Source organism: Lepidochelys kempii, chromosome 6, assembly GCF_965140285.1.
Source record: "Lepidochelys kempii isolate rLepKem1 chromosome 6, rLepKem1.hap1, whole genome shotgun sequence".
In the NCBI taxonomy this organism is placed as follows: Eukaryota; Metazoa; Chordata; order Testudines; family Cheloniidae; genus Lepidochelys; species Lepidochelys kempii.
This window is the reverse complement of record NC_136385.1, coordinates 118731952-118746643: the sequence shown is the minus strand read 5'-3', so window position 1 is coordinate 118746643 and position 14692 is coordinate 118731952. Positions and strand designations below refer to the sequence as shown.

General features: G+C 41.2%; 1 protein-coding gene across 2 annotated transcripts in view; it reads right to left on the bottom strand.

Annotated features, from left to right (window-relative positions):
• ESR2 (estrogen receptor 2) overlaps positions 1 to 6118 on the bottom strand; it is a 69899-nt gene extending 63781 nt beyond the window's left edge. Inside the window, exon 1 of one of the 2 annotated variants that reach the window (XM_073349864.1) lies at positions 5676 to 6118. In XM_073349864.1, the coding sequence (XP_073205965.1) occupies positions 5676 to 6106 (431 nt within the window). In that variant the 5' untranslated portion in view covers positions 6107 to 6118. The remainder of the gene's footprint in view (positions 1 to 5675) is intronic. The other variant, XM_078853401.1, reaches the window with a different exon arrangement.
• Between the last annotated feature and the right edge of the window lie 8574 nt (positions 6119 to 14692).

The following is a 14692-nucleotide window of genomic DNA, read 5'->3' as shown; positions in this document are numbered from 1 at the left end:
TTTGGGTAGTGTTTTAATTGCTGGTGAGAAAGTGGTCGTGGTTTCAGTCAAGCAGATAAATCATCTTAGTGACAACAGAATGCAGGCTGTGCTACACACCTTGCCTCAGATGTATTCATTCCCTAATGAGGAGCTTCATTCATTCATTCCAGCTGGCTGAATCTCAAATAACTGATAGAACTGAATTTGAAATCTCAAGGGCCAGCTCAGTAGATTGGGGAAAGTGAGACTTATCAATAAGTCCTTTACTGAGGTTGGCAAGAGTCTTGAACCAAAGGATGCCTGGATACAAGTAGGAACGGGAAAGAGAGAGGGGCAAGGTCACTAAGAGCAAAACGTTTCTTGTTTCTGAGGTATAACAACCAGTTCCAAACACAATACTTACCTATCTGATGAAGGATGGAGCAAGGTAAATGGGAATTACCATTGGGGGGAGGGATAGCTCAGTGGTTTGAGCATTGGCCTGCTAAACCCAAGGTTGTGAGTTCAATCCTTGAGGGGGCCATTTAGGGATCTGGGGCAAAAATTGAGGACTGGTCCTGCTTTGAGTAGGGGGTTGGACTAGATGACCTCCTGAGGTCCCTTCCAACTCTGATATTCTATGATTCTATGATTCTATTCTATGATTCTATGAATTGGGATAAGAATAAGGAATCAGTTGCTTCGTGTCACTAGATGCTATAAGGAAACTATAAGATATTAGAGGGATTTAGAAAGAGGTAGTGGTGCTAGGGAATTATTTCATAAGGTACACCCAGAGAACAAGGTGTATTGTAAGCAAACTGAGAAAAAACACGGCAGCTTGCCTTTTGGATGACTGTAGCAGATCTTAAGTCCTTGGCAAATAGAATTTGTAGCTAGAGAACCTGGATTTGTGCAGGAAATGGCCCAACTTGATTATCATGCACATTGTGTAAAGAGTTGTCACTTTGGATGGGCTATCACCAGCAGGAGAGTGAATTTGTGTGGTGGGGGGGTGGAGGGTGAGAAAACCTGGATTTGTGCTGGAAATGGCCCAACCTGATGATCACTTTAGATAAGCTATTACCAGCAGGACAGTGGGATGGGAGGAGGTATTGTTTCATATTCTCTGTGTGTATATAAAGTCTGCTGCAGTTTCCACGGTATGCATCCGATGAAGTGAGCTGTAGCTCACGAAAGCTCATGCTCAAATAAATTGGTTAGTCTCTAAGGTGCCACAAGTACTCCTTTTCTTTTTGCGAATACAGACTAACACGGCTGTTACTCTGAAACCTGTCATAGTGTTCTGTGTGCATGAAAGCAACAATAGTATGCAAAAAAAACCCAGAAGCTACATAATCATTTATGTGCCTAGATATAAGCAAAGTAGCAGGGCCTTCAGAGTTACTCGCTGATTCTACTCTTGCTACATAGACAGAAGGAGATCAGTTATATCAATCAGTGTAGTCAGTAGGGTTTTAAGTTCTTAGGGAGCTAGCATATATTTCTGGGGCAGGAAAAACCTATTCACCAAAGACTCTACATGGAACTTTAGAAAAGCACTTAAAAATATACTCCAGGCATTCTGAAAGGATGAATAAGAACACTGAAAAGGTAGAAACATGCTTGAACGTAGTTAAAACTACATTGACTATCACTAAAACAGATTTATCCCAGTTTTAAAGAAAGGAAGAAGGGGCAAAAATAGTTAGCCTATTTTATTAGGGATTGCAAGTATTCCTCAGAAAAGGCTTTTACACGTGTGTGCGCGTGTGTAATATATCCTCACTTTATGCCATAATTCCTCTGTTCACAGTTCATTCTGGGATGCATTAACAGGAGTGTGGTACATAAAACATGGGAGATAATTCTCTCACTCTATACTTGGCACTGGTGCAACCTCAAGCTGGAATACTGCATCCAATTCTAGTGCCACACTTTAGGAAAGATGTGGGCAAATTGGAGAGAGAATCCAGAGAAGAGCAACAAAAATGATAAAAGGTATAGAAAACCTGTCTTATGAGGAAAGGTTAAAAAAGTAAGCATGTTTAGTCTTGGGAAAAAGAAGACTGGGGGCGGAGGGGAGAAACCTGATAATCTTCAAATACGTTAAGGGCCATTATAAAGAAGGTGGTGATCAATTGTTCTTCATGTCCAATGAAGTTAGGACAAGTAGTAATGGGCTTAATATGCAGCAAGAGAGATTTAGGTTAAATATTAGAAAAAAAAACTTTCTAACTCTGAGGGTAGTTCAGCTATGGAATAGGCTTCCAAAGGAGGTTGTGGAATCCCCATCATGTGAGGTTTTTAAAAACAGGTTGGACAAACACCTGTCAGGGGTGATCTAGGTTTACATAGTCGTGCCATAACACAGAGGGCTGGATTTGATGACTTCTCAAGGTCCCTGTCAACCCTACATTTCTATGAGTTTATAGATTTTCAACTCAAGGAAAGTCTTGTATCTCATATTTAAACAAATACCTTACTTCATTATGGGTTTTAAAAATTACTTGGAACTTCTGCCTATGCTTAATGGAACAGGGGGCTGGTTCCTCAGAGTTCATACTCCCCACTATTTGATATTTCATTTCAGTTATTATTCATAAGTTTTCAGCATCATAATCAATAAATGGCAATAAATTAATACCATGAACACTGTATTAAGACTTCACCACAGGATGAAGCAAAAAGGAGAAGCAGGACTGTGCACAAAAATGCTCTTATTCAAGTCTAGATATCTACAATATGGAAAATTGCTTCTGTTTTATCTTTATGGTCTAAAGTTACAATGAATCCCCATTCTTAGAACTGTGCTCCCCCTGTGAATGGGATCAAAATATGTTATAGCATAACAAAAAATATCAACTGTATCACTAGTAGGCAGTATGGCAGCTATCTACTGATGAAAAACAATGGTTACCCACTTCTTCAAATTTCAGCTACTTATGATACATAAGTATGAAAAAATAATCAGCCAACCACTAGAAAAGAAATATTGGGTATGTATGGACTCTATTATAACTGCTATGTTTAGCAAACAAGTATAAGATACCACCATTCATACAAAAATGAACTAAAATACAGGCTGAGATACTATGCCGTGCCTCCCAGAGGCACAGTGCAGAAGGCACTGCCCAGAGGAGGCAGGGCTGTCCCAGAGAACACGCCAGTGTCGTGTGTAACTTAATACCTGAAGTTACAACAGCCTCCAGATGGCTGCCTCTGGCTTGCAGCATAAGCCAGCATGGCCATAGTGGGTGGCATCCACTGCAGTCCTATTCTTGGCATGCCGTGCTATGACTTCCCAATACAGGGCTGTGCTAGAAGAATTCTCTCTTGGCCCTCTGCAGGCTCTGTGTGGCACTTCCACAAATACAAGGCCTGAGATGGGGGCCAGGGGAATAATGTAGGGCAGGGGTTGGCAACCTTTTAGAAGTGGTGTGCTGAGTCTTCATTTATTCACTTTAATTTAAGGTTTCGCGTGCCAATAATACATTTTAACGTTTTTTAGAAGGTCTCTCTCTATAAGTCTATATATTATATAACTAAACTATTGTCATATGTAAACAAGGTTTTCAAAAAGTTTAAGAAGCTTCACTTAAAATTAAATTAAAATGCTGATCTTACGCTGCCGGCCTGGGGTTCCGTTCACCTAGGCCGGCAGCAGGCTGAGCGGAGCCTGAGGTCGGGACCCCGGCTGGCAAGGGGCAGGCAGCCAGAACCCCAGACCGGCAGTGGGCTGAGCAGGGCCGGTGGCCAGTGGCCCGCTGCCGCTCAGCCCGCTGTCTATCTGGGGTTCCGTCCACCGGCTCCTGCCGGCCAGGGTCCCGGCTGCTGGCCCCGCTCAGCCCGCTGCCAGTCTGGAGTCCTGGCCCTGTCCACATAGAGTAGGTACCTACCTTCTCCCTGGTTCTAGCCATTCTCTTCCTCTCTCTGCACTGAGATGAGGGTGGGAGTGTGCTGAGAATAGGGCTGGGGGTGAAGGAGCAGGCTGGGGGTTGGGGTGCAGGGTATGGCCAGGAGCTAGAATGAGGGAGGGGGCTCAGGGTTGAGGCAGGAGGTTTGGGTGTGGAGCGCTTACTTGGGCAGCTCCCATTTGGTGCGAGGGGTGCAGGTAGGGATGGGGGGGTGTGTGCAGGAGCTCCCGTCTGGTGCTCGGAGTGGAGATGTGGGGGGTGCAAGAGTCAGGGCATGGGGTGTAGGGGGGTGCAGGGGTCAGGGTGTGCGTGAGGAAGGTGCAGGGGTCAGGGCAGAGGGCTGGGGTCATGGGGGTGCTCCCAGGCCCCTGCCTGGAAGCGGCTCACAGCAGGGGGCTGGAGGGGATATGCCCTGATTCCACCCCCTTCCCCAAGGTCCCTGGAGCAGCAAGCGCGCTGCGGCTCCGCTTTTCCCTCTCCCCCTCTGTAGCAAGGGCTGTCAGCTGATCGGCAGCAGGGAGGGAGAGAAGGAGGGGCAGTAACCCAGCATGTTGGGGGAAGAGGCGGGGGAGGGGGAAGCTTGCCTGTCCTGCAAGGAGAGGGCGGTGGGTGGAAAAGAGCGGGCCGGTCAGGATTTTTAGTGGCACGCTGCTGTCTACCTGGGTCCAGCAGACAGCAGCATGCCATTAAAAATTGGCTCGTGTGCCGTATTTGGCACGCGTGCCATAGGTTGCTGACCCCTGATGTAGGTCAAGGGTTCTCAAACTTCATTGCACTGTGACCCCCTTCTGACAACAAAAATTACTACACGACCGGGGGGGGGGGGGTGTGGCAAAGCCAAACCTCGACCCCCACCAAAGCCCCAGGGCTTCAGCCCCAGGCAGGGGGCTTGTAACTTGAAACATACTGCCCCATGCTGAAGCCAGCCCTCTCAACCCCATTAAAACAGTTTGAGAACTGCTGATGTAGGTAATAGAAGAAACAGGCTAACTTTTCTGATATTTAACATTAATAGATCAAATCTGGATTCTTTACATGATACTGAATACAAGCAGTAATGCCTGTAATAAGTAAAGAACCTGGTGACTCAATATTTAGTTGCTGAAGGAACAACTGTGTTTGCAATACCCACATTTGTAAACAGATTTTGTGCACAAACTGAGTAATTGCATCCTCTGATTGATGCTTATGTTGACTCCCACCTATGTATTCAAGCGGAGTATGAGTAGAAAAAGTGTGGATGTATTTTTAAAGACACACCCAGTTGTTCACGACTGAAAATTTTGACCAAAGATACTGCTGTGCAAATCTCAACTATCTGTACTGATCTTTTACTGGCTATAGCCTCCAAAGGAGCTTTTTAACATGATCTTGTAGAGTGAGACAGTCTTGTTAATGACTAGCAACTGCTAAATGCTGTTAGCGAGCTATACAATAATATGGTTCTCTTGGACACAGTTTGACCTATTACATCAATGTTAAATCCAAAGAGAATTTTTAAAGTATGCCACAGCATTGAAGTCCTTTGAGATACAAAGTTTTTACACAGTGCTGGCTTTATGAAACATATAGTAATGAGTAACCCACCCCAGCAGCTGTAGATATTTCCAGACAGAGACATCTTAAACAGTAATAAACTTCTGAAATTTTTGTATAAAACACAATATCGCTTATGGAGTTCATTTCCTCGTGGACCAGTGTGTAAAAGTCATATGTAAAAAAAATACCACCTTAAAATGATTGAATAAAATGTCAAGTAATAACTTGCAAAAAATGCTGAAAGAATAAAATATTTACCTGTTCATAGGCAGTGCATGGTCCACTGGTCTTGCGTCACACCACGGGCTCTTTGGTTGCTCTGCATATAAAAGTGATGACTGGCAATGTAATGTCAAAGGTGAAATATGGCCAGGAGCAGACCATAAAACATTTGGGCTTGATGTCTGCCTTACAGATGCACTTTCTGAATCATTGAAATTGCTAGGAATGTTGTAATTCATCATGGCAGGACTATAGAATGCCATTGCAGAATATTCATGTCTGTTTTCCATATAAGATGAAGGAATATAAACTGGGCTCTGTTCCATTGTCAGAGCAGACTGACTGCAGCTATAAACAGGAGAGCTGATGCCAGGAGGAGAGATTTTAATTTCTGTTTTACTACATCCAGTATCCTGAATTGGCAGTAACTGAGAAAACTCCTTGTGAGAAGCAGCACAGACGGACATTCTGAAGCAAGACTGAAGCAGAGTATGTGTTGTTCAAATATTCATCCGAAGCTATTTAAGCTAGAAAAATTAAAATATTAAAAGTTGCTTAATTTTCTAAACTAAAGAGAATACAGGTAATAAAACTGCACATCTTGAGGCTTTTTATACAGTGGTAAAGATGCAGTCAAAATTAAAAATAAAAATGACAGTGAAAAATAATTCACACATTGTATTTAAGCTTCAAATTTGCTTTCTAAAATACGTCTAAATTGTGTGTAAATCTTAACACAAGTTTTTGAAGCGTGCTACTCAGAACTTTGATCTCAGAAAATCTACTTGAGCATTTAAATGCTCCAAATTAAAAAAAAATCCCATAAGTCTGCAAGCTTTTATAGTTCTGTGAATTTTCTCCCCTCCATTTGCCCAATACACTTTTTTCTGTGACCTAGATTGGCAACAGAAATGGAAACTGAAACCCTCTATTTACCCACAGTAGACACATTTGACAAAATTCAGTCCAGTAAAAACAACTAAACTGCCCTCCTAAAGATCTTTCCCTGACCTGGAGGAATTACCTTGTATTGGCATGCAAAATATGACCTCAAGACCTGAACTTCATCCCAATTTTTACATACAAGTAAGGTCTTAAATATCCAACAAAAATCTCATATCTAGCAATCCAAGATATTAAAATGTTATGTGACAGATATTGCAACTGGATGCAGTATCTTTGGGGACCAGATTTTTTAATTTTATTAATAGTTTATATGTCATTGTAAGCCAGAGATTGTATGCAATTCTGGGGATGGGAGAAGGGTTACCACAGATCTGCCAGGTATTAAAGACAGTAAGGAGTAATTAAGGCAAATCACACAGGCTATAAATACCTCGAGAGAGATACCACCTTCTGGAGAGGCTTGCATATACTGCTTCAAACTGGGTTTTCAGAAACCAACAAAGAAAACTCCTGGGGGAATTCTAGGTCACTTCACATGCACAGAATTCATGGCCCTTGCATATTTTTCTGCGGGTAAGCAAAGAAATGACTTCTGACAGGGAAGCAGCAAAAGTGGTCAGTTGCCCACTGTCTGGCAGTGCAGACTGGTCAGTTTGGGCACCCAGAGCAGCCAGTAGATACGTAAATCACCACCTGAGATGGGTGAGCTTGGTAGTTGTATGTGTGCGCATGTGAGAGAGACTCTGTCCCTCTCACTCGCTATTGCAGCATGCTCGGTGTAAGGGACTGCGGAAGACTTTGTTACGGCCTAGCTAGGGAACTGCTGCTTTCTAAGAGCTGATGGGTCACTATAGGACATGGAAAACCAGCAATAGCCAGCTGTGGGCCGGTTTTGTCTGCCCTGCATGGCCCTTTGCCAGGTAACAGAAAGCCCCTTTAGGAAAGTAGCTCATGAATATATAAATTAGGTGTTTCTGTGTACTGCTTATTATGGCTCACTGGTTACCCCTTCGTCGGACTCTGTCCCAGGCAGAGCTCCGGTGCACTGGGTTCTCCGCCTCCGTGACAGCAACGCTTGGAGTCCCCATTGCAGGTGTGTCACTTACCTTCAATAAAGCCAATAACTCACTGCTTTGCTGCGTGTAGGCCTCGTTCTTTCGGAGCACTCCTGATAGGCCTGTGGCCTAGTACAGAACACTCAGCCTGGAGGTGCAAGGCTTTGGAGTATTTCTGAAGAGGCAGGCGTGTGGCAGACTCTGTTTCCTCAGGCAGAGGAGAATGTAGCAGCCTGCATGCTTAATGTATTGTTCCCATTGTTCTTAGTGAATTCCCCCAGGAGTATAAAACAGGTGTAAAAATGTTAAGGCTCCTTTACATTGCCAGTGTGGGTCAAAGAAGCCTTATTGTAAAGGACAGTATGGCCTTATAAAGGCTTATGGTGCTTTAGTGATTAGAACTGGTCTAAATTTTTGGACTGAAAAAAATTTCCTATCAAAATGTGCTCCATGATCGGTTTGTGACTGACCTTTCTGGAGACAGTCAGTAGCCAGTATAAATTGTGAGTTTCAGGCCCCAGCCCTCACTTGCTTATGATGAAACACTGAGCATTTGGCTGCATATATTTGTTGACTAATAATTAGAAGTAAAGGGTAAATACTAACTACATTACTATTAGACAGGGTGTGGTGATTTCCTCCAATACTCCCATTCTCCATCCATTGTACTGTAGTTTAAATAAATTACCAAAATAATTGAAACTAGCTAGAATATATTGCATTGTTTTGACACACAAAAATATGCAGAATTTTAAAATAGTGTGCAGAATTTTATTTTTTTTTTTTGGGGGGGGGGGAGTGCAGAATTCCCCCAGGAGTAAAAGAAAGCTGTTTAAGACAAAAAGCCCTGAGTTCAAAGAGGGTCAGGGAGAAGGCAAGCCTTATAGAAGAGTTGGAAAAAATTTGGCTTACTAGGGGACCATAAGAATGATGGAACTCTAGTAAAATTTTAGCATGCACATAAGAATTTCTTTTTAAAGAAAAAAAAGTTTTATCTGTAATGCATAAATGTATTTTGCTTTGTGAAGGCTGGATGGTAACTGGTCTACAGTGTTGTAACCCCTGGGGAGAAAAATTAACCACAGGTGCTGGATCTCAAAATCAGACCTGTTGGGGAAATCACAGTGAGGTGAAGAGAGACTGCAAGACTAAATTCCTGGTCTGGAGTGGGAGAGACAACTCTCCACCAAAGAGAGGTGACAGCGAAGAAGCCTGAAACCTTTAAGTGGGTGCCCTTGAGGAAGGCCAGGTGGGGGGAGGGTGGTCAAAGGTGCAGTTGATCCTGAAACTGTGACCCACTAGATCAGGGTTTCCAAAAATTGTGAGTTGCAACCCAGTAGGAACATTGTATTGCAATGTGCATGGATTGTACCAAGGCCAGACAGGCAAGAACTGCTGCCTTGGCCCCTAAAGACCTATGATTTCACTATTTAATGCACTGTCAAGCTCTTCATGCTAAGAAAATATCTGAAAATCTATACCACGTATATCACAAAGCTATTAATGAGCTTCCTTAAAGGTTGTTCTGTACATACTCATTTTTTTTGCATTGCTCTATTATGACATGGATACGTCAATGAGTTACTATGGTAACTTCACCAGCAACTTGTTTTACATTGAAGTGAGGTGATTCAAGTGTTAAATTGACTCTGAATTTAGAGCAGAAGTGCACATTTCTAGAAGGATTAGCAATATTTCTTTGCCAAACCCTTCAACAGTTCATACTGAGTGTCACGCACAGTCTACCTTGCTACTGCCTCTGAGCAATTATCCTAATGAACTTATGTCTATACTTCAATAAAACACCCACAGCTGGCCCATGTCAGCTGACCTGGGCTCGTGGGCTCAAGCTGCAGGGTTCTAAAACTGCAATGCAGACATACAGGTTCAGGCTACAGCCCCGGATCTAGGACCCTGCAAGAGGGCAGTTTTTTCAGATTCCATTAAAGAACCTGGAAAGACAAGCTGAAACCATCAAAGACTCATAATTTATCATTTCAGGGAACTTCAGACTCAGCTGCAGGATTATTTTTTTTTTGGATGATCCACAAAGGGGAAGAGATGGATCACCAGCCATATCACCCAGGGTATTGATTTGGGCCACTGCAAGAGAAACAGACATATCCTATTACAAGAGCCTGCACTTGACTTTCCCTGTCCACAAATTTAGCAGATTTTAGCTGTCTTTGAAAGAGGAAAGTACCCAGCTTCAGTTGCTGAAGCAATGAAACTTCCAAACGCATTTTCACCTTCTCTCTACAAAGCATATTTCTCATCTATGGGTGTAATAAGTCATTTTTGAGTGACAGGTGATGGAAAGAAAAATGAAGTAAAATGAAGTAAGAATGTTTTCATCAATTCCTCCTTTGTCTTTTATCAACAAGATGGAGGAGTATCACATTGAATGGGAAGTGTATTTTAAAAGTTGTCCTTTTTTTAGAATTAAATTTCATTTATTTGAAACTTCATAGTTAGTTATTTCTGATAAGGTTACAGTTACAGAATTTTGTCTGCGCATGGTCAGGATTAGAGCTCTTAAGGGATGGGGCTGCAAATCACCTTAGTCTGGAAAGGGCTCACCAACTCAAATAATTTGGGACGCCATAAACTAAAATAATACTGATTTTCAGACTGTGAGAGAGTGGGGATATGTCTATCAAATTATGACCTCTACGTTCTGCTGTATGTGGGAAAATTACCTCTGTGACTGTACAAGCCTAGATATGCCCAATGGCCGGCATATGTACTGTAGACCTACCCAGGAAAAAATGTATGAAACCTCATTGAAGGACTATGTTGCACTGCAGTGCGGAATAGGAGGGTGAACTGCAGAGTGCATCAACATGTTGCGCTCTATGGCCCAAGTAGACGCAGCTGTTCCTAGTTTGTCCTATGCATTTCACATTAATGTAGTTCTGCTTCAGACAGGACTACATTCACATGAGCTAGGTACCTTTTGCTTCATTCCAGCAGCATCCACACTGGGCAGTTAGAGCATAACACTTGATGTGCTCTGCCATCCAAGTAGTTGCCACCCAACTACTAACCTAGCCCCTGGCATAAAGGGTTTTCTACACAGAGAACCACTGGGGGAAAGGCACAAGCATGACTAGGGTAGGGCTGGAGCATCCCAGAGGAGTACATGGCAAGGAGACACAGACTCTACTTAAGAATGGGATGCTGCTCTGTGCAGGGCAGCCAACCATCACCATATGTAAGAAGGACTTGCAGGAGAGAGAGAGACAGACTCTGTCCAGCCTGGAACACTAACAGACATTGGTCCCACCCCTTCAAAAACAGGTGTAGTTGCATCTCTGGACTTTTGTTATTTCCAAAGAACTAACACCTTCATTTTTTTTTTAAAAGAGTAATGTTACTGTGGTTGATAAATTCCATTGCTGAACCTGTGTTCCTGGTTTTCCTCAAAGGGGTTAAACTAGAAGCCAGAGTGCCCACAGCCTTGGCATAATTCTGTGGGAGTGTGTGTAAGGAGCTGGGGGGAAAAGGGGCTTGGGAGGTCAGAAGAATGGGTTTTGGGAAGCTGGACTGCCAAGCCCCACATCCCACAGAAGTCAGTCAGGCCAAAGATCTGAGTGTACCATAGGGCTCCAAAACTAGAAACTAATGACTAGAGATCTTCTATCCAAACTCAGTTGGACATGGGAGCTCGTGGGACCCACTGGCTGGGTCCACTCACAGGTTGTAATGAAAACAGCTACAAACTGATCCTGTCTTGGTATAGTTTCCTCAGAGACTATGGCTCACTTTATTTTTTATATATTAGTACTAATCACATTAAAGATGCATGATAAGACACATTGCTTAACTCCTGACTAACCTTTTTCCTCCCCAGAGAAACGGATTGTAAAAATAAATAAATAGTACCCAAAAAAAAAAAAAAAAAAAAAAATCGAGAGATTCAACTTGCATGTCAATAGTTTAAATCCAATTTAAATTCAGAGTAGGGCTGTTGATTAGTCGCAGTTTAATCACAATTTTTAAAATCACGATTAATTTTTTTGAGTTAATCATGTGAGTTATCACAGTTTTAATCATACTCTTAAACAATAGAACAACAATTGGAATTTATTAAATTTTTTGGATGTTTTTCTATATTTTCAAATATATTGATTTCAATTACAACACAGAATACAAAGTGTACACTGCTCACTTTATTATTTTTTGTTATAAATATTTGCATTGTAAAAATTATAAACAAAAGAAACAGTATTTTTCAAATTCACCACATACAAGTATTGTAGTGCAATCTCTTTAGCGTGAACATGCAACTTAAAAATGGAGATTTTTTTTGTTACATAACTGCATTCAAAAACCAAACAATGCAAAACTTTAGAGCCTACAAGTTGACTCAGTCCTACTTCTTGTTCAGCCAATTGCTAAGACAAACAAGTTTGTTTACATTTATGGGAGATACTGCTGCCTGCTTCTTATTTACAATGTAAACAGAAAGTGAGAACAGGCATTCACATGGGACTTTGGTAGCTGGCATTGCAAGGTAACTACATGCCAGATATGCTAAACATTTGTATGCCCCTTCATGCTTCAGCCACCATTCCAGAGGACATGGTTCCATGCTGATGACGCTTGATAAAGAAAAAAAAAATTGTGACTGATCTCCTTGAAGGAGAATTGTATGTCTCCAGCTCTATTTTACCCGCATTCCACCATATATTTCATGTTAGAATAGTCTTGGATGATAGCTTAAAAACGAACAACATGAGATGAGAACACTTTCACCGCAGATTTGACAAAACGCAAAGAAGGTACCAATGTAGGAGTTCTAAAGATAGCTACAGCACTCGACCCAAGGTTTAAAAATCTGAAGTATCTTCCAAAATCTGAGAGGGATGAGGCATGGAGCATACTTTCAGAAGTCTTAAAAGAAAAACACTCCAATGCGCAAACTACAGAACCCAAACCACCAAAAAAGAAAATCAACCTTCTGCTGGTGGCATTTGACTCCGATGATAAAAATGAACATGCATTGGTCCGCACTGCTTTGGACTGTTATCGAGCAGAACGTGTCATCAGCATGGACACGTCCTCTAGAATGGTGTTTGAAGCATCAAGGGACATATGAATCTTTAACGCATCTGGCATCTACATATCTTGCAACACCAGCTACAATAGTGCCATGCGAACACCTGTTCTCACTTTCACATGACATTGTGAACAAGAAGCAGGCAGCATCATCTCCTGAAAATGTAAACAAACTTGTTTGTCTAAGCAATTGATTGAACAAGAAGTAGGACTTGTAGGCTCTAAAGCATTACATTGTAATATTTTTAAATGCAGTTATTTTTGTACCTAATTCTACATTTGAAAGTTCAACTTTCATGATAGAGATTGCACTACAGTATTTGTATAAGGCAAACTGAAAAATACTATCTTGTTTTTTACAGTGCAAATATTTGTAATCAAAAATATAAAGTGAGCACTGTACATTTGGTACTCTGTGTTATAATGGAAATATATTTTAAAATGTGGAAAAACATCAAAAAATATTTAAATAAATGGTATTATATTATTAACAATGTGATTAATCATGCAATTAATTAAATTGTTTTAATCACTTGACAGCCCCAATTCAGAGTGCTGGACTGTACCAGACACACAGAAATTGAGGTTTGGGATTGAATGCTTCTATCCACTGAGGCCAATCTGATTTAGCTAAATACCACACAACTGAAGAAACATTTTTTAAGAAAAGTAAACAAAAAAAATATCTGATTCCTTGAGTATTACTTACCATTCATTAATCTAAGACACTGAGTGCAGAATTCACAATTCCATTGACTTCCAAACCAAAGGATGGCATTGGTATCTGAGACTATGCAGAAATATTGTCCAAGTTTTTAATGTTGTCCCCACAACAAAATAGGTTTCTGGTCCTTAAATAGCTCTATATTTTCAACCATCTGTATCTTGGATATTCACTGTTCAATATACTGCAGAGCAAGCAGAGAATTGATTCAAATGTCATGGTCAAATATGTACACAAGTAAATAATTAAAAACTAAAATATATGCACCTACATGCAACTGAAAATTGCTGCTTATTGCAAATTACCTGTCAAGAGTTTTTAAAAAATGTTTTGTACTAGGCAGCTAATTTAAACAGTCAATTTTTGCAATTTTGGAATTAGAGTGAAAATACATGTTTTCTTTACTACCTGGAGCCTGAAACAGAAACAATGACTATACAACTTTTCCTAGAATATGCAACAACTTTGTAACCAAACAATGGAGTGACATAACCTTGATGGCTGACATATCAGGATAAGTCACAAGATGCTCATTATTTTCTTGACAAGTCAGACACTTTGAATGAAGAATGTGTCAGCCACATAGGACTAAGATGACCTTCCCCCCCACCTCAAATTTAACTCCCTTCTACCTATAGTAAGAGAGTCACTTTTTTCCCTTGCTGAGCCAGTAAATGTACATTCCGCTAGCACACAGTTTAAGACATTTAAAAAATTATCTTGCAATAAATCCTAGATGTATTATTTTGCTGAATTAAAATGTGATGTATCATGCAGTGATGATAAGCTAAACAATCCTCCAAAAAGGTGATCATCAGTAGAGGAACATCAGACCTATCCTTTTTGGGTAACAAATCTAAAAGTATTCTCCCACACTGACATGTCAACAGAAGAGGTTTTAGAACAAATTGATAATTATACAGTCGTATGTCACCAGAACCAGATAATAATTCACCCAAGAGTTCTGAAGGAACTCAAATATGAAATTGCAGAACTACTAACTGTGGTAAAGTAACCCATTGCTGAAACAAGCCTCTGTACCAAATGACTAGAAAGTAGTAATGTAATGCCAATGTTTTAAGAAGGACTCCAGAGGTGATCCTGGCAATTACAGGCTGGTGAGCCTAACCCAGTAACGGGCAAACTGGTAGAAACCAGAGTCAAGACTAGAACACGGTAGGAATAAATTTTCAGTTTCCACAATGGAGATGGGTACTCCCAAGGATCAGCACTTGGACTTGTACTGTTCAACGTATTCATTAATGATTTGGAAAAGGGAGTGAACAGTGAAGTGGCAAAAGTTTGTA